This window comes from Megascapheus bottae, chromosome 11, assembly GCF_031878675.1.
Source record: "Megascapheus bottae isolate mThoBot1 chromosome 11, mThoBot2.hap1, whole genome shotgun sequence".
Lineage (NCBI taxonomy): Eukaryota > Metazoa > Chordata > Mammalia > Rodentia > Geomyidae > Megascapheus > Megascapheus bottae.
The window spans coordinates 9,789,061-9,812,095 of NC_143519.1; the positions used below are offsets into that span (position 1 = coordinate 9,789,061).

The window sequence follows — 23,035 nt, forward strand, 5'->3', positions numbered from 1 at the left end:
CAGAAATTCTAAGTTGGGTGGGGCTCTGCATGTGAAAATAAGTTTGGAGAATTGTCTTCTAGGCATTCATACTAATGGCAGAAATAACAAAGCCATTTTTTTCCTTTCGTTTTCCCTTCCTTCCTTCCTTCCTTCCTTCCTTCCTTCCTTCCTTCCTTCCTTCCTTCCTTTCTTTCCTTCTTTCCTTCTTTCCTTCTTTCCTTCTTTCTTTCTTTCTTTCTTTCTTTCTTTCTTTCTTTCTTTCTTTCTTTCTTTCTTTCTTTCTTTCCTTCTTTCTTTCTTCTTCCTTTCTGCCAGTCCTGGGCTTGAGCTCAGGGCCTGAGCACTGTTCTTGGGCTTTTCTCAAGGTTAGCACTCTGCCACTTGAGCCACAGCACCACTTCCAGCCCTTTTCTGTGTATGTGGTACCGAGGAATTGAACCTGGGTCTTCGTGCATGCTAGGCAGGCACTCTACCACTAGGCCAAACTCCCGGCCCCATCTTTCTTTCTTTTTTGGAGCTTGAACTCAGGGGCTTGCACTCTTGCTTGGCTTTTTCCAGTTAAGGCTGGTGCCCTACCACTTCACCCCTCTACTTCTACATTTGGGGGGGTTCATTGGAGAAAAGAGTCTCACGGACTTTTCTGTCCAGAATGACTGCAAACCTCAGATCTCTGCCTCCTGAGTAGCTAGGATTGCAGGCTTGAGCCACCAGTACCTGACTAACAAAGCCATTTTATGGGTGTGTTGTGAGCTGTGAGGGGCATCCTGCCCCCACCCCATCACTCAGATCACACGGCTGTTATGGAAGGAGGCCAGCAGAACTTACATTGCACAATGTGTGAGATCAGGAGAGCAGCACTGGTGTCATTACACGTCAGCCTGCCCTGAGCCAAGTCCTGCTTCACCTGCAGTGCAAACAGGTACCTGCAAAGGTCAACGGAGACAGGTGTCACACAACAAGGCAGCCTGCACACACTGCGAGGAACTGGAGGGGAGGCTGTGCCCATCCCTGCAGGGCTACAGCCCCTCCCCCAAAAGACACTGTCACTGCTCACAGGGAGGACTGCTTTTCATTCTGTATAGAGAGGCCAAAAAATTGTCAAGACTGTTTAGGGAAAAAACTAGTGTGGGGAGGGACAGAGGAGCCAGAGTGACAGAGAAGGGGTGAGACTATTAAAGAAGTACATTATATATACATATATGCAAAAATACTCCATATATATATATATATATATATATATATATATTAAAATACTACATTTAAACCCCCTAAAAGCTCTTTAAAAAGGGATGAGGGAAGGAGTTAAGAAAAAGTATTATAGGGGCCAGGAGTTTGGCCTAGTGGTAGACTGCCTGCCTAGCATGCACGAAGACCTGGGTTCAATTCCTTGGTACCACATACATAGAAAAAAAAAAAGCCAGAATTGGTGCTGAGGCTCAAGTGGTAGAGCTCTAGCCTTGAGAATGTCCAAGGAGAGTGCTCAGGCCCTGAGCTCAAGTCCAGGACTGGCCAAAAAAAAAAGAAGAAGAAAGAAAGAAAGAAAGAAAGAAAGAAAGAAAGAAAGAAAGAAAGAAAGAAAGAAAGGAAGGAAGGAAGGAAGAAAGAAAGAAACAAAGAAAGAGTATTATAGAAAGAGTGAGTTTGATCAAAGTACATTATAGGCATGTATGTGAATATAATGAAGTCCATTCGTACAATAAAATGTAAAACTCTAACTTGTGTGTCTGTATAGCATTTAAAATGTTTGCAGAATGATCAGGCGGATACTGAATGATTTGAACTGAATGATGGGTTCATGCTGGCTTCCCGCTCGGCCTGCGACAGCAGTGTGGCTGTGAGAACTGGGAGGGCCCACGACCCCGAAAGGCCTCTTCACGGTATAAATACCACCTCGCAGCCACCTCCCTCTGCCTCACCTACCAGCTGTAAAACTCATTTTGAGTTTTGTTTAAATGCTTTTCTGCACGGTGTTAAGCAAAACAAATCTCCATTTTGGTATAAAAGATATATTTATACATCAAAGGAATTAAGTAGAGCTGTGAGGAGTGTGAAAGTGGGTTTGAAAAATATCTCTGAGCGTTTTTAGAAGGGCAGACACCGGTTTTGTACACCACTTAGAAATGCTTCTAGAGCTGCCCGCAGCAGTGAGATTCCGCCCCTCCAACTTCCATACTCATTTTCAAGAGGTGTCTGCTTTTAAACTAACCACAAATCCTGAGCTCACCCTCCTCCTCCTTTCCCTCCTCCTCCTTCCTCCCCTCTCTGCTTTTCTTTTCCTCTCCTGTCCTTCCTTTACCTTCTTCATCCTCACATCCTCTCCTTCCTCTGCTCCTTTCATACTTACCCTCCCCCTTTCCTTTTCCTTTGCTTCCCTTCCCTCCACTCTCCTCCTCTTCCTTTCTCTTGTCATGATCTACCAGAAGGTAAAGAATTATCTGGAAGGGGCCAAGTCAGGGAAGACTCAAACAGCAACCAGAGGGAGGCTTGACATGAACTCAAACACTGAATTTACAAAAATTCCCAAGTCCATAAGGATACTCATAAAAGAAGAAGGCAGGGGGGAATCCAAGGTTATCACCACTCAAGGAGCTATTAAAGCGGCTCCCTGTTCCACGGGAAGCCACTGCAGGCAGAAAGTAGCCTGACAGTCTCGCCGGGGGAGGGGTGTTAGGACAGGCAGAGCGCCCAGTGGAAAACACCAGCTCACAACACTGCAGGAGAAAGGGGGCTGGAAAGTCTTCACTCTGTGACCTCTGAAAGACATTACTGACTTTGGCACACTGGGTCAATTGACATAAAAAGTCATTTATGAGACTGTGTGTCCACAAACGGCTGAACTCACACAGTTTTCCTTCCCAATGGAATGAGGTCACCGTCATAAGCCCAGGGACAATCCCAGCTCTGCAAATAAGACACAAAACATCCAGCGTCCCCTGTGATCCAAAATGCTTATGTCTATCTACTTTGGGAAAGAGTCAGTTTTCAAAAGAAAAAGACAACTTAGAAAAATAAGCTCAATAGTATCACGAGGAGGGATACTATTTATCAACAAACCTAGGTGGCGGGATATATTGCAGTATCCAACTGTATCATAAAGCAAAAAAGACATAACATACGAGATTTAAAAAGGCCCAGCCAGAGAGAATGAGGGAACAGAAGAAACTGCACGAAAGGAAATGACCTCACTACCAGACTCGAGCCAGTGTAACCCCTCCGTGCATCACCTCTAGAGTAACAAAAAAAAAGTGAAAGACCCGGCCAGTACAGGTGGCTCACACCTATAATCCTAGATACTCAGGAGGCTGCAATGAGAGGATAATGCTTTTTTTACTTTTATTTTTTTGTTGTTCAGATATAGGGCTTGAACTTAGGGCTTGGGCACTATCCCTGAGGATAGTACTCTACTACTTTGAGCCACAGCTCCACTTCTGGGTTTTTGCGTGATCATGTGGAGATAAGAGCCTCTTAGGGACTCTTCTGCTCAGGCCAGCTTTGAAGAACCACAATCCAGCTGAGAGCTTGGCTTAGTGGTACAGTGCTTGCCTAGCATGCACAAAGACCCAGGTTCGATTCCTCAGTACCCCATACATAGAAAAAGCCAGAAATGATGCTGTGGCTCAAGTGGTAGAGCTCTAGCCTTGAGAAAGCCCAAGGACAGCATTCAGACCCTTAGTTCAAGCCCCAGGACTGGTGGAAGAGGAAGAAGAGGAAGAAGAAGAAGAAGAAGAAGAAGAAGAAGAAGAAGAAGAAGAAGAAGAAGACGACGACCTTTCCCCAGCTCCTCCATGCTTGCTCTTGCATCATGCACCCAGCCTCTGCTCCTCGCCCTCCCTGCTAAGTCCAGGGAATGAGATGGAGTGGGGACAGCCCCCCGTCCACCTGGACACCTGGGCTCCCGTGGCTGCACACCACAAACCATCCTTTTCTGGATCAGATAGTGGTAACTGTCACCAAACTCCACACTTCACCACTACAGGCTTTAAATCTGACCTAGGTCAGGGTTCCTTTGTCAAGTAAGTAGGAGGGCTTTCACTTTTTGACGATTTTACCATTAGCTAGCACAAACATGGGGTCATATGTTCACAAAGAGGTGCAGAGGAACGGGTCGTCACCAGGCGGGACAGGCTGGGTGCACGTGGTGGAATGTCATGGGGGGGGCTGCTGGGTGGCACAGGGCTCCGACAGTTACGTGAAGGACACCAGCCTTTCTGAAGACTGGAAGGAGAACCTGCCACCCTCTGCTTCTACTGCCGCTCCCTGATCTCAGGCTGGGGTAACATGAGAGGGATCACATGTCCTAGTGACAGGAGCTGAAGCTGAAAACTCTGCTACAATGCTGGCTTCAGACGCAGTGACACCTTCAATGCTAAAAACAGACGCAATTTCAATCAAATCCACAAGAGCCACTCGGTGCTCAGGCACTAAGTGCAAGAAAAACCAGAATCGACACCGAAGATGGAAACAGAACCATGAAGCCTGTTGAAACGGTATTAGGAAGGAGAAAAGGGTGAAGGAGAGTGAAGGGGAGGAGAGATGGAATGGAATACGTTATACATATGCGCGGAAGTGAGGGCAAGCACGCTACCACTAGGCCACGCTTCTGGCCCCTTATGCATTTTTTGTCAGTCCTGGGGCTTGAACTCAGGGCCTGAGCACTGTCCTTGGGCTTTCTCAAGGCTAGAGCTCTACCACTTGAGCCACAGCACTACTTCTGGCTTTTTCTATTTTTGTGGTACCAAGGAATTGAATCCGGGTCTTTGTGCATGCTAGGCAAGCACTCTACCACTAGGCCAAACTCCCGGCATATGTATTTTTTTAAGATGGGGTTTTGAGGGGTTTTTGTTTTGTTTTTGGTCTCAAACTACAATCTTCACACCTATGCCTCCCTCATAGGTAGAAATGAAGATGTATTTTGCTATACTCTGGCTTGCTGATTATTGATGGGGTCTCAACAACTCTTGCCTTCCCATCTCTGCCTCTGAGTAGTTGGGGTCATAGGTGTGCAGAGAAAAAGCCAGAAATGGTGCTGTGGCTCAGGTGGTAGAGCACTAACCTTCAGAATGCCCAAGGACAATGCCCAGGCCCTGAGTTCAAGCCCCAGAACTAGCAAAAAAAAAAAAAAAAATCACACCCTCAAAGAACTAGGACATAAGAAAGAGATAGATGACACTTCTTCTCCTTTTCAGAGGCAGAGACGAGAGAGAAAAAATTAAAGTGTAAAGCACTGTCAGATAAATAGTATGAAAATGTTGAATCAATTTAGAACATATTCTCTTTGCCCTATTTGAACAACAACAAAAATACACAGTAGTCAAACCACTCACCTTGTGAGCTCTTCTTGGAGTTGTGTATGGTCAGGTGGAAAGAATTTCACCACAAATTTGACAACAACATGCTTGGGCCCTGAAGAGTAACAACACAAACATCAAGAAGGCATTTCAGGATCTGCAGGACTCTATGGTCTCTGAGTACTGCACTGCACGGGACATCTCATCCCCAAGTCCCTAGAGGATGGCTGTCATGTCTAAACCACTCAACACCAAGCCCTTTATTCACACCTGCTTTCCAAAAAAAAAAAATACTGTGCTACGGTGAACAACTCAACTAGGTGGAGACTTACATTCTATTCAACTTTTAAAAATAACCATTTGTCTTCAGAAAATATACACTTGTCATGACAGAGGCTGAAGGTGATGAAAATGTCAGCCAGTTATGAAATCCATACTTCACTGTAAGGAATAAGGAATGGTAAGCACACACAGTGCCAGCCCCCAGGTGCTGCCCTGGGCCCTGGCATGCAAATAACATGGTGACATGGTTCTGCCTGTAGTACAGTTGCCAGAGCCTTTCTGAACAGCCCTGAAGCCATTCTCCCCAGCAGCTAAGACAAGATGGTAGTACAGAGGCAAGTCCAGATGGAAAACTTGAGAATTAAAACAGATCATCAAATAGATGATAATTTGTGACTTTTGTGTTTGGATCTACCAAGTGACAATATAAAAACAGTCTTTTTGATTGGTTCCTTTGGGGAGTGGACTTAGGGCTTAAACTCAGGTCTTGAGCATTTTCACTCAAAGCTACCACTTTACCACTCACTTGAGCTATAGCCGCTCTTCAGCTTTTTGATGGTTAATTGGAGGTAAGAGTCTCAAGGACTTTCCTGCCTGAGTTGGCTTTGAATAGTGATCCTTAGATCTCAGCCTCTTGAGTACTGGGGACTGCAGAGAAACCCACCAAGCAACTGGCTCCTTTTTTTTTTCTTTGAGACATGATTTGACTATGTAGCCTACATTTGGCCTTGAACTCATTCACCCTATCTTAGTTCTAGGATTTCAGGCATGTATTACCTGGTTTTATCTTACAGATACTGTGATCTGGAATAATAGCAAGGAATTATAAAGTATAATAATGAAATTTGCTTTCTGTGGTACTGACCTAACGCATAACCTCAGCCCATGACAGGTAAAGGCTCTACCAGTGAGTTCTGCCCTCAGCCACTGGTGGCTCAGGACTGTAATCCTAGCTACTCAGGAAGCTGAGATCCAGAAATTGCAGTTCCCAGTCTAGGCAGCAAAGTCCATGAGATTATCTCCAATAAACTACTCAGAAAAAGCTCATGTAGTGGAGTGCTAGCCATGAGCCAAAGAGGCTCAAGGACAGTGCGCAGGCCCTGGTTTCAGTCCCAGGACTGGTACACACACACACACCCTCCACCCTTTCATTTGCAGCTGCTTCACTTGAACAATAGAAGATCAGTGTCCATTTCACTTAGCTAGATCCACACAGAAGATGCCCCATGGCAAGTACACCCATATATATATTTACAAGGGAGCCAGCGGGATTTGTTTATTATAGATATTATATATACACATCCAACAGGTATGATGAGCTTCATAGTAGACACAGAGGTACTGCCCTGATTTCCCCAGGCTCTGGGTACAAGGAAGAGCCATTTAAGATGGCTAAGGACAGATCCCCACCCCAAAGCAGAGGAACCATGATTAGGGAGAGCCAAGCAAGTATCCTCTTTCTTCAGTCTTCCCAACACATAGTCTACATGTAAGCCCAACACACTTGTCCATCAAAAATGGCTGTCAATCAGAGTCTGCCTGTCAATCATTCTCTCTCTCTCTCTCTCTCTCTCTCTCTCTCTCTCTCTCTCTCTCTCTCTCTCTCCTTTCCTCCCCCGCTTCACACCTCAAGTGTGAAATTCTGATCTTTCAGGCTTTGATTAGAGGAAAAGAAAAACTAGGATCCATTTTATGATTAGATGGTGCCACCCTCCCCCTTCACAAGCGACAGAAGAAACAGCAGTGAAGATGAGACAAGCTCCATTATTTCAGGTTTAATAGCCAGCTTTAGGCAATCAAAACAATACTTGATTCTCCAAGCAAGGAGTTGATTAACAAACTGCTGAGATATTAGAATTGCAGAAGACACATATTTTTAATAATATGTGGGTTAGTGAAAGATGACAAGCAATAAAGAAATTTTTTTAAAAAAAGAACAATTCTATGGCTACAAGACAATATGCCATCTCAACAGTGGAAGCAGGCATCGACATGTGAATGTATCATGGCTATGAACATCTGGGGTATACTTACTTCGAATCTGCTTCACAATAGGTTTCAGGAGATCCAGCCACACCTACAGTGGAGAAAAACCACAGACTGAGACATAACTTCTCAATGAATATTTTTTCTTTTGGTGGGACGAAGGGCTTGAACTCTAGACACTGTCCCTGAGCTCTTCAGCTAGTGCTCTACCACGTAAGCCATAGCACCACTTCAGGTTTTCTGGTGGTTAACTGGAGATAAGAGTCTCACGGACTTTCATGCCTGGGCTGGCTTTGAACCATGGTCATCAGATCTCAGCCTCCTGAGTAGCTAGGATTACGGGCGTGAGCACCAGAGCCCGGCTCAATTAATATTTAAAGACACCATTTGAAGGCGTTTCAAATAAAATATTCCTGAGCATCTGATATTTGCAACTTGCAAATACCATCCCTGAGCTTGAAAAAGCAAACTCTTTTTCAGGCTCACATAAATAATAATTAACAGGCAATAGAGAAGGAGTTCAGTGTGAGAACAGACGCTTAGCAAACATTGCACCCTGGGTTTGCTCCCCTCACCTTAGGAAAAAAACAGAAAAGCTAACAGCTAACTAAGAATTCGCTATTTCTTTGTTATCTTCCTTATATTTACCTATCCAGAAAATGTGTATGAATGAATGTGTATCTATTACTGAGTGAGACAAACATGGTTCTGACTGAAATAAGACATATGGTGGCTCACACCTGTAATCTTGGCTATTTAGGAGTCTGAGATCTGAGGATCAGGGTTCAAAGCCAGCCCAGGCATGAAAAGTCCCTGACACTCTTATCTCCAATTAACTACCAGAAAAACAGAAGTGGCACTGTGGCTCAAGTGGTAGAGCCATAGCCTTGAGATGAAGAGCTCAGGGACAGTGCCCAAGCTCAAGCCCCATGACCAACAAAAGAAAGAAATACTTATCGTCTATCGCATCTGTACCATATCCTTCTTAAAGCTATGTTCCTCTCAAAGCAAACAGAGGCTACATATTTCATACCAGGTGCCCCAGCTACAGTGATGGAGCTGGGACTAAATTAGTCCCTCTAAGCACCACCCCCACCACATACTTCCTGTTCATAGTGAGCACGGCAAAAGTCTCAAGGGGAGAAAGTAGCTGGCCTCTTAATTAGAGCATAAGTTAACCACATTATTCCATCTCATGTGTTTTCTTTAAATTTCCTTTGAACTTGTAGTAATTAAAACTAGGTTCTATGGTGGGTACTACGTGCATAAAAGAGGGGAAAAAACAAAGCTAATGTGAGATAGATAGATAGATAGGAAAAAGAGAACTATAGAAAACTGCAAAGAAACACAATTCACAGAAAGGAGGTGTCAGATGCTAAAAAGAAAATATTGATAGGAATGATTTTCTCACTAGAAATGCAAATGAGGACAGTGAAATACCATGTCCACGAAGATGCCCCTGGAATGGCGGTTACACGCACGCACGCACACGCACACACACACACTGTGTGCATTGTGTAATCCCCGAAGCTGACCAGGGCACTGGGCATGCCCTACCCTGGTGAAGGATGGATGTGGGCTTTAATTCTAGACAGTTACTACAGAATGCCATCTCCACGTAGAAAGGACCCCTGTAGATTTCTTCTCTCGTCATTTCCCAGCGTAAATGATGCGCTTATGCACACTTTTAACCTTTTTTTTGATGGTGGAAAATCTGACAATGGCCAAATTAACTACATAAATAAATGAAAGAATGTACATCTTTGAAAGATTATCAAGCAGGCATCAAGAATTATGTGGTTGATGAATAGGAATGCAGAAAAATGTGTTGGGAAGGTTGAATGTTGGATATCTCTTCTTTTTTTTTTTTGAATACTTAAGTTCTCATAATAAACAAGGTAAAGCCTTTAAGGTGGCTAACTTTCCTGCATCCCCTTTCCAAATAAGAAAGAACCCTGCTAATAAATTCTCTCCATTCCATCCACACTGCCCACCTGTCACAGAAAGCAACAGAGCAATTTGTCACTGCAATTGGCCTCTGTGTCTACACCTCATCAGGACAAAGGATATTCTTTTCACTAGACCAAAGTGTTTAAAAGATAGATAGGGGAGCCGGGAGCTTGGCCTAGTGGTAATAGTGCTTGCCTAGCATGCACGAAGACCTGAGTTCAATTCCTTGGTACCTCATTCATAGAAAAAAGCTGGAAATGAGGCTGAGGCTCAAGTGGTAGATCTCTAGCCTTGAGAGAGCCCAAGGACAGGGCTCAGGCCCTGAGTTCTAGCCCCGAGACTGGCCAAAAAAAAAAAAAAAAAACACAAAGATAGAAAGGGTAACAAAGAATATCTAGCTGGTACTGTAATCCAGACATTCAGGAGGCTGAGATTTGAGGATTGTGGTTTGAAGACAGCCTGGGCACAAAAATCCACATGAGACTTCTATCTCCAATTAACTTCTCAAAAACGGGAAGTGGCAATGTGGCTCAAGTGGCAGAACGTTATCCTTGAGCCCAAAGGGCTCAGGGACAGTGTCTGGGCTGAGTTCAAGCCCCACGACTGACCATTTGATATTAATAAGAAAGTTGATATTTATATTCAAGTCCTAGTCTTCAGATTCCTTACTTGTGTAACTGTAACCCCTCTGTACATCACTCTTATAAAAACAATAAGATCCCCACCAAGCGCCCATCTTCGTGGAGCCTCGTAAGGCCCTGAAGCACGTGGACTGGAAGGGAGGCCATGGAGGGCAGGCCAGGGAGAGGACAGGCACGAGCAAGCTGACCTTTCCATGGTAGACAGAGGGTTAGTGGGCAAGCAGAGAAGGCTCCAGGCAGCCATGTGTGGGGGGTGAGTTAACCTGAGACTTCCTGGGATATACTGAGCTGGTAGGCGCTTTCTCCAGGTCTTTGGCCCTCTGCTCTTTCAACCACTACAACTTTCTCCGTGACCCAGTCACCAGCTTTCCCAGCCTTTAGCCCTGGCACAAAACCCATCTAAACTTCTGCAGTGCCCAGGACAGAACCACTATGCATTGGCAAAGTCATTGCCAATTTTGTGACTTGTTTTGAAACATCCTCGTCTGTTTTTAGCATCTCTGCAGAAACCATCAACTGCAAGCACTGGTTTGAGCCAACTGAGCATGTGGCTTTTGTAGCTTGCAGCTCTGAGAAACATAGATGGGCTCGAGTCAGGCAGCCCAAGGGCCAGAGTTCCGGGGAGACCATGCCATGAGGCGCCCATCATCTCACAGCTGAGCCGGCCTGGGGAGAGGCATGTGGACTGCAAGAATCCAGCCATGTCCTTGGTCAGCTCAGTGTTCATAGAGCTGGGGTGTAGGCCTGTCCATGTGGGACCTGAACCACAATGAATGGATGAGGTGGTTGCTTGGCAACTGAAGTGTGATGTACAAAAGGGGCTGCAAGGAAGCAAGGGAACTGGACTAGGTCACCTTGACAAGCTCCACCAATGGAGGCAGAGCAGAGACCAGCTCCGGATGGGTGAAGAGGCAACAAAACCACTGGTTCTCTCTTCCCTGCCAATGGATCCTGACACCAATCTCCATGCCATCCCCACCAGATCCTCACTGCCTTCTCCTGAGCAGCCTTCCATGTTCCCAGCTGATGGGGGGCGAGGGGAGGTGGAGAATGAGATGGGGAGGAGTGGACTTCTAGCAGCATATTCCCAGCCAGCAGCACAGGAGGAGGAACTTACTGAATCCTTATTACTTTGGTTTGTCCAGGTGGCCATAATGAAGCAGTTTAAACAATGGAAATGAACTCAGTAAACACAGGTAGGCTGGATTTCCCCAAATCTTTTCTCTCCCCTGGCTTGCAGGTAGCTGCCACTTTGCCATGTCCTTCTGTGGTTGCTGTTCCTGGGCTTGGATCCCACTCTTACTCTGCCTTCAAACCGTTCCTTCTGAAGGACCTGGGTCAGACTGGATCAAAGCCATTCCAATGACCTCCATTAAGATGTGGACTTCAATGCTTCAAGGTTGTAACCCTAGCTACTCGGCAGGCTGAGATCTGAGAATGGTGGTTTAAAGCCAGCTCAAGGAAGATAAGCCTGTAAGACTCATCTCCAAGTCATACCTGCTTTCCCCCACCCCCCACCAACAAAAAAGAGCCAAAGTGGAGCTGTGACTCAAATGGTAGAGCGCTAGCCTTGAGAGAAGAAGCCCAGGGATAGCACACAGGCCCTGAGTTCAAACCCCAGGACCTGTGCCCATCCCACCCCCCACCACAGCTTTGTCCTCAAATATGCTCACAAGTTGGGGATGGGGCCTTCAATATATGAAACATCTATCTTTGGCAAATAAGTTTTACAGCCCATCTTGTCTAGCTAACCTGAGCTTCCCTCTGATTCACTGTTAATGCTTCATGTTTCCTGTGGGGTTCATGCTGTGCACAGAGTATTTTGAGATGAGAAGAACCCAAACGCTTCCATACTCACGTATCAAGCAAAGCAAGATCAGCACAATCCCCAGCGCTGTTTGCTGTTTCCTTCCTTTCTTATTTGGTGGTTGACGTTTTAGGCAGCTGGGATGCTTGAGGTATTTTATTTTTTGTGCCAGCCCTGGGGCTTGAACTCAGGGACTGGACCCTGTCTTTGAGTTTCTTTTGCTCAACTCTGGTAATCTACCACATGAGCCATAGCTCCACTTCTGGCTCTCTCAGTGCTTCATTGGACTTAACGGTCTCATGGAGTTTCCTGCCCAGGGTGGCTTCAAAGAATTATCCTCAGATCTCCGCCTCCTTTCTGAGTAGCAAAGATTACAGGTGTGAGCCACCAGCACTCAGCATTTGAGTTGTTTTTAAAAAAGCTCTTACGAGCCAGGCCACCACTGGTGGCTCACGCCTGTAATCCTAGCTTCTCTAGAGGCTGAGATCTGAGGACTGAGGATCAAAGCCAGCTGAGGCACGGAAGTAGTGAGACTCTTATCTCCAAATAAGCACCAGAAAACAGGAAGTGGCACGGTGGCTCAACATGGTAGACACTAGTCTTAAAAGAGCTCAGGGACAGTACTCAGGGCCCAAGTTCAAGTTCCACAACCACCACCACCACCACCACCAACAAAAGCTTTTAGGAAGATTTCAGCTCTACAATGAGACCGAGAGGGAAAGGGCCAAGTGTTTCTGGGGCACCTGGCACTGAACAGGTGCTTTATGTTTCCCAATTTACTATTTACATGTTGGTTGCTTTAAACAGGAGGTGAGCCAAACTCAGAGCACTTATTTTAGTTGCCTGGAGTCACACAGCTAGAATATGACATTGAGTCCAGTTGACTTAAACAGGTACCTTTTTTTTTTTTTTTTTTGCCAGTCCTGGGCTTGAGCTCAGGGCCTGAGCACTGTCCTTGGATTTTCTCAAGGCTAGAGCTCTACCACTTGAGCCTCAGCACCAATTCTGGCTTTTTTCTATGTATGTGGTACCGAGGAATCGAACCCGGGTCTTCGTACATGCTAGGCAAGCACTGTACCACTAGGCCAAACTCCAGGCCCCTTAAACAGGTACCTTCCTGAAAATTATAGTAAGTGTAAAAAACAATGGGCTCAAGTTTAGCAATCTCTTTTGCACTGACAATTCTACTGCTTCAACAGTCAATGCTTTCCTTATTGTTTGTAAAGCTCTCCTCTTCTTATTTGGAGAAAATCAAGTTGCATAAAACCAAAAATTCCATCACCAATGATTAAACATACATGAAACAGATGAAATATTTGTTGTAGAAAATTGCCCAGAGTCTAGAATTCACTGGAACAAATTAGTGAGGAAAATGAATAGTTCTTCAGGATAAGTCCTGGAAGAAATGACTTGACTTTTAATTTCTTTTCCTCCTTTTTAGGGACAGGGTCTTGTTCCATAGCTCATAAAGGCCTGGAACTCATACTATAACCCGGACAAGCCTCAATTACACTCGACCTTCCTGCCCTAGACTTCTAAGAACATGGTATATGATGCCATGCTGACTTAGTTTGAAATACTTTGTCTTTTTTTTTGGGGGGGGGGTGGTCAGTCGTGGGGCTTAAACTTTAGGCCTGGGGACTGTCCCTGAGTGATTCAGCTCAAGGCTACTGCCCTACCCCTTGAGCCACAACCCCACTTCCAGTGTTCTAGTGGTTAATTGGAGATGAGTCCCATGGATTTAGAGACTTTAGAGCCCAGGCTGGCTTTGAACTACGATCCTCAGATCTCAGCCTCCTGAGTAGCTAGGGTTGCAGGTGTGAGCCACCGCACCTGGGTAGTTTGAATCTCTGTGTGTAATAATTTGTTTGAATATTTTTTTCAATGAGTCTATTTTACATTTAGTTATATTTAAATGAGAAGTGTGGTCTTTAAAAAAAAATCTATCACTAGAGAGATTTCTATCACAGATCACAGTTGTGTAAACTCAATTTATTTTCTATGTATAAAGAATTTAAAAATATGTGATATAACCGATTTAATGACAGGGTACCTCCTACCAACGAGAAGCAGTGATATCCAAAAGACAGATAAATAAAAATATGACCCTGCCACTAGGCCAGCCTGCAGCCCTGGGTAGGTTTCCAGGGCTGTGGTACATGCAGGGAAACTGAGGCAGGGCCTGACACAATCCATTATAAGCCAATGAATCCAACAGAGTGTTCACGGGATAAGGACACAGGAAGTAGAGAGATACCAGAAAGAACTCAGTAACCAGTGGCTCACACCTATATTCCTAACTACTCAGGAGAATCACGGTTCAAAGCCAACCCGAACACAAAAGTTCATTCGTGAGACTCTTACCTCCAATTAACCACCACAATACCAGAAGTGGGGCTGTGGCATGAGGGGTAGAATGATATCCTTGAGCTCAAGAGCTCAGGAACAGTGCCACTCTAGGCACTAAAGTCCGTGAGACTCTTATCTCCAGTTAACCCCCCAGACAACTGGAAGTGGTGCTATAGCTCAAGGGGTAGAGCTCTAAGCCTGGAGCTGAAGAGCTCAGGAACAGAGACCGGGCCCAGAGTTTAAGTCCCAAGACCTACCAAAAAGACAAAACAAACAAACAAAAAAAAAAAAACCCAAAACTAGTAAGAATAAAGATTTGCACAGCAATCTATCAATGTCACCTAACTGGCATTTACCAAATACATCAATGGGAGGCAAGCATGGTAGAATGTACTCTCATAAGCTCAAAAGCCTATTTAGCCTGTGAACATCAGTCAATCGAGTGATCTTTGAGGCAATCAAGATTTTCAGTAAGCAGATGTGCATGGCTGCTTCAGGAATGACATGGCAGAGTGCTTTGCACTCAATCTTTTTTTTCCCCCAATGAGGAATGAACTAAAAGGCATGAAAGTACAACAAGTAGCTGGATGCCGGTGGCTCACGCCTGTAATCCTAGCTACTCAGGAGGCTGTGATCTGAGAATCACAGTTCAAAGCCAGCCTTAGCAGACAAATTTGAGAGACTCCAATTAGCTAACAAAATGCTGCAAGTAAGGGCATAGTTCAAGGGGTAAAATACCAGCTGTGAGCAGAAATGGTAGAGTGAGGCAGCTCTACACACCTACAAACACACAGACACACAGAGAACAAATAACTAAACTACCAACACAGTCGCTTCTGCTGATTATCAAGTCAATGGCGTGCCTATCACTGCTCTCTTCCCATAGGCTGGAGCTACAGTGGGCGTTGACACAGAACTTCCATAAACAGGAGCCATTCTGCTGTGACTATGACAGTGACAGTCACCAGGGAAGTGGAAGTTTTCAGATCTACCTGTGCAGCCCCTCGCTGACTGAAGTGTCCTTAAGCAATACATTTACATTCTTCCCTTGTGCATTGAAACAATGTATTAAAATAGGTCATATTCTGAGCTATGAGTCAAATATTAGAAAATTAGTTAAAAAGCTTTTGCTTCATACCAATTACATTCCTGGACCAACACGGAACTAAATTCAAAACCAACAAAAGAAAACATTTGTGAAAAAATCTCTATATATTTGGAAAAACAAATAGCATTCTTCTAAACAAGGAAAATCAAAGGGAAATTTGAAAGTACTTTACACTAAATGAAAATGAAAGCACAACAAACAAAACTTGTAGAATGCTTCAAGAAAGAAAAACTCCAAAGCCAGGCAGAGTAGCTCATGCCTGTAATCCTAACTACTCAGGAGGCTAAAATCTGAGGATCACAGTTCAAAGCCAGCCTGGACACGAAAGTCCATTCGTGAGACTCTTACCTCCAATTAATCACCTCCAATTAACCACCAGAATACCAGAAGTGGGGCTGTGGCATGAGGGATGGAGTGGTGTCCTTGAGCTCAAGAGCTCAAGGACAGTGCCCGGGCGAGTTCAAGCCCCATGACCGATCAAAGAATCCAACAAAACAAAAACAAACAAACAAAAAACCTCCACTAATTTGAAAATAATCTTCTAATCTTTTGTGGGTACAGGATTTATATACTCTTAACACTTTGTGTCTCATTTCTGAGCATATATCAAAACTACTCTAGAGTTCAGGGTTTAACACACACACACACACACACACACACACACACACACACACACACACACACCTTGTATTACAGTCTTCCCATAGGGTCCAGTTGGTTCATGAACTCTGGGACTCTCAAGAGACCCTCCTGAATCTCAGTGCCCTGTCGTGGGCTACTGTCTCACAGCCTGGCACCCAGCCCTCAGGCGGGTCAATGCACATGCCATCGAGCCCTGCTTGCACATTTCTCATCCCGGACTGGCAATACCAGCCACTTCTGGGAGACGCTGATGCTATTTGATTTTATTGTAAAAACTTGTTTCTGTTTTGCTCTTAAAGCTATTGTGAATGGGAATTTTTTTCCTGAAATTTTCTTCATAGAATATAGAAAAATTACTCATCTTCATGTGTTGAGGTTATGTCATGCAACTCTGCCAAAATTATCAGATCTGGGGCCCAGGGAGGGGTGTGTGAAAGCACAGGTTTTGGACTTTGAACTCAGGGCTTCTTGCTCCCACTCAGTTGTTTAGTTCATAGTTGGCACTCTACACCTTTGAGCCATGCCTCCATGTTCAACATTTTGCTAGTTAATTGGAGGTGGCATCTCTTGGACTTTTCTGCCCAGGTAGGCTCTAAACTGTGATTTTCTTGGGCTCGGCTTCTTGATAGCTAGGGTTACAGGTACAAGACACTGGCACCCAGCTCTAGAATATCTGGGTAGAGATTTAGAGTCTTTTAAATTAGGATATTTTGACTTCCTCCTTTGAGATTTTTATTTTCATTACTTTCTCCTGCCCTTTTTGCTGTGCCTAGGAAATCAAGGACAATGATCAATAAGACTGTATCAGCAGGATGCTGGAGTAATTCCTCAAGTTACACATAAAGTGAAGAACCCAGCGGGTGAGCAAGTGCCTGGATACTTGAGGACAGGCCAAGGTCACTGATAATCCTAGAAATAGGGAGATTGGGGGCCAGTAGCAAGTACACACAGAAAGATCTTACCAAACTTACTATGATGATTAATTCAAATGATGATGCTTGGATACACACACGCACACATGCGCACACGCGCACACACACACACACGCACGCACGCACACACGCGCGCACACACATGGAGTTGGATAAAATATATTGTAAAATTAAACCTCCTCCAATTTGCTTAAAACTTCTAAAACGAGCAGAACCGTTATTGTCAGACTCGTGGCTTCCTGGAAGAGCAGCCCTGGCAGTGTGGCCTGCTTAGCCTTCACTCTTCTCTCTCTCCATACTGCCCTCCACCATTCTTCAGTTCTGGTTTGTTCTGCAGGTTCCTGAACAGGCCGCCCCTTTTCTGGACTTTGTGTCTGAGCTGCCCCTGCTCCTTCTTAATGTCCTGTTAAGTCTGCTCCTGCGAACTCTGGGACTCTGCTGGGTAACATCTGAATCCAGACCCCAGCTGTGGCTTTCAAAGCCCCCAGAGCCTGCCTGGATGGAGGCCTGTCCATAACAGTGGAAAGCACGACACACACAACGCGCTCCGAAGGTGCTGAGAGCAGCTGTCCCTTTCCTGACGGACTCGCGGTGAAATGTGAACACAAAGCTGGCGTCTCCTACCGTGATCTTCTTGTGATCAGGAAACTCGAGGCCGAAATAGTCGCCTTCCACGAGATTGAGGTGGCTGCACACGGCGTCCAGAAGCACCTTCCCCGGGGCCCTTTGCTGCCAACAGAAAGGAGCGGGGTCATGACATCGGTGACAGTGACAGATACCAGGCCACTGGGTCCCCAAGTGTGTGTCCCACACAGCACATAGCTCCCCACCATCCCGTGTGAACTCCAGGGCCAGCCCCGCCATGCCTCTGCCACTCTTCTGCTGTGCCCAGACCTGCTGCATACACCGCCCTGCCTCGGTGCCCCTGTACTTCCTTCCCTTGCAGACTTCCATTTTGCAAATCAGTTGTGGGCTTGCAGAAAATCAGTTTCCATTCTCTACCATACCCGTCTAACAGCCTTGCCTTCACCGCTGAGCCACATCTGAGATAGTTACTAGCACCCAAAGCCCATGGCCTGTAAGAGCGGAAAGCTGAGTGGGTACATAGAGATGCACCTCTCTACCCGAGAGAACAGCTGTGTTATAAGAAATCGACTCCCCCTTGACAGTCTTCATGGGAAGGGGAAGGGGAGAACAGAAATGGTGGGCTAGAGGGGTACAAATGCAGCAGCCCTACTCACTGCACACTGTTACAAACAAACCATACAACTTGGGGTGGGAACAGGAGGGGAAACGGGGAGTGAGGGAAGGGATAACACTGTCCAAGAAGAAATAGAACACTAAGCCCTCTGTAAGACACCTTTATAATAATAATAATAATAATCAATTCCTCCAAAGGTCATGTGCTGGTGGCTCATGCCTGTAATCCTAGCTACCGAGGAGGCTGACACCTGAGGATCAAGGTAGTTGAAAGACAGCCCAAGCAGGAAAGCCTGTGAGATTCTGATCACCACAAAAAGCTCAAGTGGTAGAATGCTAGCTTTCTGCAAAAATGGCTGAAGGCCAGCATCCAGACCCTGAGTTCAAATCCCAAGAACAACACACGTGACACACACACACTCCCCCACACTCTGCCTCCCCTCCCCACTCCCCACCCTGGGTCTCCACAGCTGTTTCCAGAGGTCTTGCTGGAAATCCTAACGCAAACAACTCTAGTTCCAGATTGGCTCCTTTCACTTGCTAATACATACCTGGGGAGGCTCTGTTATTGAATGGCTCCCTTCCTTCATTTCCTTATTTTGTATCAGTTCTGGGGCTTGAACTCAGAGTCTGGGAGTGCTCTGGGCTAGCACACTTATCATTTGAGCCACGGCTCCACTTCTGGCTTTTTAGTGGTTAATTGGATATAAGAGTCTTACAGGCCGGGAGTTTGGCCTAGTGGTTAAAGTGCTTGCCTAGCATGCATGAAGAGCCGGGTTCGATTCCTCAGTACCACATACATAGAAAAAAGCCAGAAGTGGTGCTGAGGCTCAAGTGGTAGAGCTCTAGCCTTGACAAAGTCCAAGGACAGTGCTCAGGCCCTGAACTCAAGCCCAGGACTGGCCAAAAAAAAAAAAAAAAGTCTTACGGACTTTACCATCCAGGCTTCAAACCTCAATCCTCAGATCTCAGCCTCCTGAGGAGATAGGATTACAGGCATGAGCCGCCAGCACCCAGCATGGCTTTCTTCTAGAATTCTGTAGTACTTTTTAGAGACTCATATCTACCTCAGCCCCACACAGAAGGCAAAAGGCCAGACTTGATTTATCCTCTATCCCATGGGCCCCTAGGCCAATCAACTTTTTAGGAATGAATAAATACAAGTTACATTTCCGACTGAGTCTAATATGTTGATTTATTCATCTCTATATTCCCATAATGCTTAGCAAAGTCCCCAGTACTGTTCATGTCACTCATGTCCACACCATGCTTGCACTTTCCACACAGAGTCCACAGGGGAAGGGAAGATCAGATGTAGGGAAGAAGCCCAGGTTCTACCCCCCAAAGATTGGCTTAGAATCCTACGCCTCGGGGTCTCTTTACTGCCTAGTAGATTCCTGACAAGAAGACTCCAACTCCATCATGCAGAACAAACACTGTAAAAGACAACGTCGTCCACAACTCCTGCTGTCATCCCCTCATCTCCCCTCTCCAATGTGTAGTGTTTAGGAACCAATTAGTAAGCCAGCTGACAGTTAGAATGGAGCCCTGACAAGTTCAAGAAGGGACGTGTCCATCAGCCCGTCCCCAAAGGCCAGAGGAGCCAACAGGGATGTGACAGTGTTGAACATGACATACTATTTATTAGTGGGCATGACCCCATTTTAGCCACTGTTCGTGTGGTCATCTCCTAGTAGGCCAATCCAAGGCCACAATGAGCTGCTCCACAGAGTCCCTGGTCCCAGGTTCAAGTCCTCATGTCAGACTCCAAAGAGCTACATGGCCAGCTGACACAAACACTTATTCCTAGCCTCCCTCCCAGCACAGTCGCTCAGTCAAATCTCTAGTCATTGATAAGAATATTGTAAAAGGTGTCAGAAAAATGCAGTTACAGAAGAATTCCTTTTCACTGTTTGTCTATAAAAGAGAAGGTGCCAGTGGCTCATGCCGTAACCTTAGCTATTTAGGAGGCTGATATCTGAGGATCACAGTTCTAAGCCAGCCCGTGTAAGAAAGTCTGTCAGACTTTTATCGCCAATCAACCACCAAAAAAGCCGGAAGTGGAGCTGCTGCTCAAGTATAGTGCCATCCTTGAGTGAAAATACGGGGGGACCGGGCCCAGGGCCCCGAGTTCAAGGCCCAGAACAGGCACAAAAAAAGGGGGGAGAGGGTGAAGTGGGGATTGAATTCCAGCTTTACAATCCTTTCTCACAATTCTCAACATCGTCTATTCGTACCAAAACGAGCCACCAATGACTGGCCTGGCCGGGCAGGAATACCTGCTTCCCCAGGAATTCCTGGAATGAAGGAATTGGATAACTTCATCTAGATTTACAGAGCCTGAGAAGTGAGACTTTCACAGTTCAACCCCTGAAATCTAAACAAGCAGAAAAAATCAATATACAATGACTCTCTTTTATGGGCATTTCAGAGGCGAGGAGGGAGAGAGTTAACAGTTAAATAGGCCCTTTACTGAGAAAGAAAAGACTCTGGTGAACATAAAAACATATCTTGGTAATAACACCAGGCTATGTGGAAGCCGGGAGTACAAGCTGAGAAAACTTGATTTCTTTCTGTCCAGGACAGTGACTGTCATCCTGGAATAATATGTTGCCAGCAGATGCTTAGGGTCCAGCTAATAAATGTCAAACCAAATCTTCAGCCTTCAAAATTTTACCTTGGGCTGGGAATCTGGCTTAGTGGTAGAATGCCTGCCTAGCATGCGTGAAGCCTGGGTTCGATTCCTCAGTACCACATAAACAGAAAAGGCACTGTGGCTCAAGTAGTAGAGTGCTAGCCTTGAGCAAAAGTTCAAGCCCCAGGACAAGAAGGAAGGAAGGAAGGAAGGAAGGAAGGAAGGAAGGAAGGAAGGAAGGAAGGAAGGAAGGAAGGAAGGAAGGAAGGAAGGAAGGGAAGGAAGGAATGAATTAAGGAATTAAAGTATACTCTCTTTTAAATGCTTATAGAAAATGCCTTATCTATACTAGCAAATGTTTTTTTTTTGCCAGTCCTGGGCTTGAGCTCAGGGCCTGAGCACTGTCCTTGGATTTTCTCAAGGCTAGAACTCTACCACTTGAGCCTCAGCACCACTTCCAGCTTTTTTCTATGCACGTGGTACCGAGGATTCGAACCTGGGTTTTCATGCATGCTAGGCAAGCACTTTAACCACTAGGCCAAACTCCCGGCCAATGTTTTTTTTTTTTTTTTTAAACAGGAAGAGATCAACTTTGAGAACTTTAAAGCACCTAAAATTCACCTGCAGGATAGAAGCACTATCTGAGCACCCCAGGGCACACTGGTGAAATACAGGGTAAATGGGAACCTGGCTGGGTGCCAGTGGCTCATGTCTGTAATCCTAGCTACTCAGAAGGCTGAGACCTGAGGATCATAGATCAACGTGAACCCAGGCGAGAAAGCCTGTGAGACTCTTTATCTCCAATCAACCACCAAAAAGCCAAAGACAGTGGCAGAGTACTAGCCTTGTGCACAAAAGCTCAGGGACAGCATCTAGACCCTGAGTTCAATCCCTACTAAGGGAATAAAAAAAAATTAAGGGTAGCATTAATAAATAGCACTCCATAGGCTTCAAGGGCTCTGAGGGCTCGGGGCGGGCTTGGCATTAACATCCCAACCTGTTAAGCAGACACCATAGCCTAAAATACCTGCAGATATCATACAAAGTTCCCCTTCCATTCCCCAGATAGCTTTCTACCAATTCCTACAATCCTATTGGGGTGCTGCAGAGAGGGGATTAGACCATGAGGGCTCTCAGTTCATCAAGGCTTTGGCCCACTGATGGATTCCTAATGTGATAGTGTAATTAACAGGAGACAAGTCACTGGAGACATGCTTTTGAAGGGCATACTTGGTCCTGGTCCTTCTCCTGGCTCTACTTCCCGTCTGCCATGAGAGAAGCTTGTTTGCTTTACCATGTTCCCACCATCATGATGCTCTGTCTCATCTCAGGCCCATGAGCCAAGATGAAGCTGTCCACCCCACCACCTCAGGCATTTGGTCGCAGTGTCAAAGTCTGACTAGCACAGGGCTTTCACGAACTACCTTAATCCCTTTGATGGATGCAGACCTGGTGACCTTACAAACTAGGCCTCATCTTTGAAAGGTTTCCCCACCTCAACTCTGAAACTCCGAGGACAAGCCCTCCAATACTGCACCTGCACCCCAGAATGCCAAAGTAGATGATGGATTATTCTTCAGCATTAAAAAGTACACAAATTGCCAGGTGCAGTGGCTCACACCTGTAATCCTAGCTACTCAGGAGGCTGAGATCTGAGGATTACAGTTCAAAGCCAGCCTGGGCACTAAGATCTGTGAGACTCTTATCTTCAATTAACCACTAGAAAATCAGAAGTGGCACTGTGGTTCAAGAGGTATGGCAGTAGCCTCGGGCTGAAGAACTTAAGGACAATGCCCAGGCCCAGAGTTCAAGTCCCATGACTGACAGCCCCCCCTCCACCCCCTGCAAAAAAAAAATACACCAATTCTGTCACATGGTGCATCATAGCTAAACCTGAGGATACCATGCCCAGGTGAAGCCTATTAGAAAAGAAGAGTTAAGGGCTGAGAGGTGGCTGAGTGGTAGAGTGCTTGCCTCACATGCATGAAGCCCTGAGTTTGATTCCTCAGTACCACATACACAGAAAAAGCCAGAAGTGGTGCTGTGGTTCATGTGGTAGAGTACTTGCCTTGAGCATAAAGAAGCTTGGGGACAATGCCCACCTGAGTTCAACCCCCAGGACCCACACCCATACAGAAAGAGCGGGGGAAGGGAGAGAGAGATAACACTTACATAAGGTGAACTAGAGGAGTCAGACGTATGGGGACTAGAAAGAACGCAGGCAGACAGGGCT

General features: G+C 45.7%; 1 protein-coding gene across 2 annotated transcripts in view; it reads right to left on the reverse strand.

The window, feature by feature from the left end:
• Positions 1 to 23,035, reverse strand: part of Farp1 (FERM, ARH/RhoGEF and pleckstrin domain protein 1) — a 192,594-nt gene that overhangs the window by 46,855 nt on the left and 122,704 nt on the right. For both annotated transcript variants that reach the window (XM_090341945.1, XM_090341946.1), the window contains exons 3-6: positions 17,592 to 17,696; positions 7,587 to 7,629; positions 5,307 to 5,385; positions 808 to 905 (exon numbers count right to left, since the gene is read on the reverse strand). In XM_090341945.1, the coding sequence (XP_090198071.1) occupies positions 808 to 905; positions 5,307 to 5,385; positions 7,587 to 7,629; positions 17,592 to 17,696 (325 nt within the window). The remainder of the gene's footprint in view (positions 1 to 807; positions 906 to 5,306; positions 5,386 to 7,586; positions 7,630 to 17,591; positions 17,697 to 23,035) is intronic.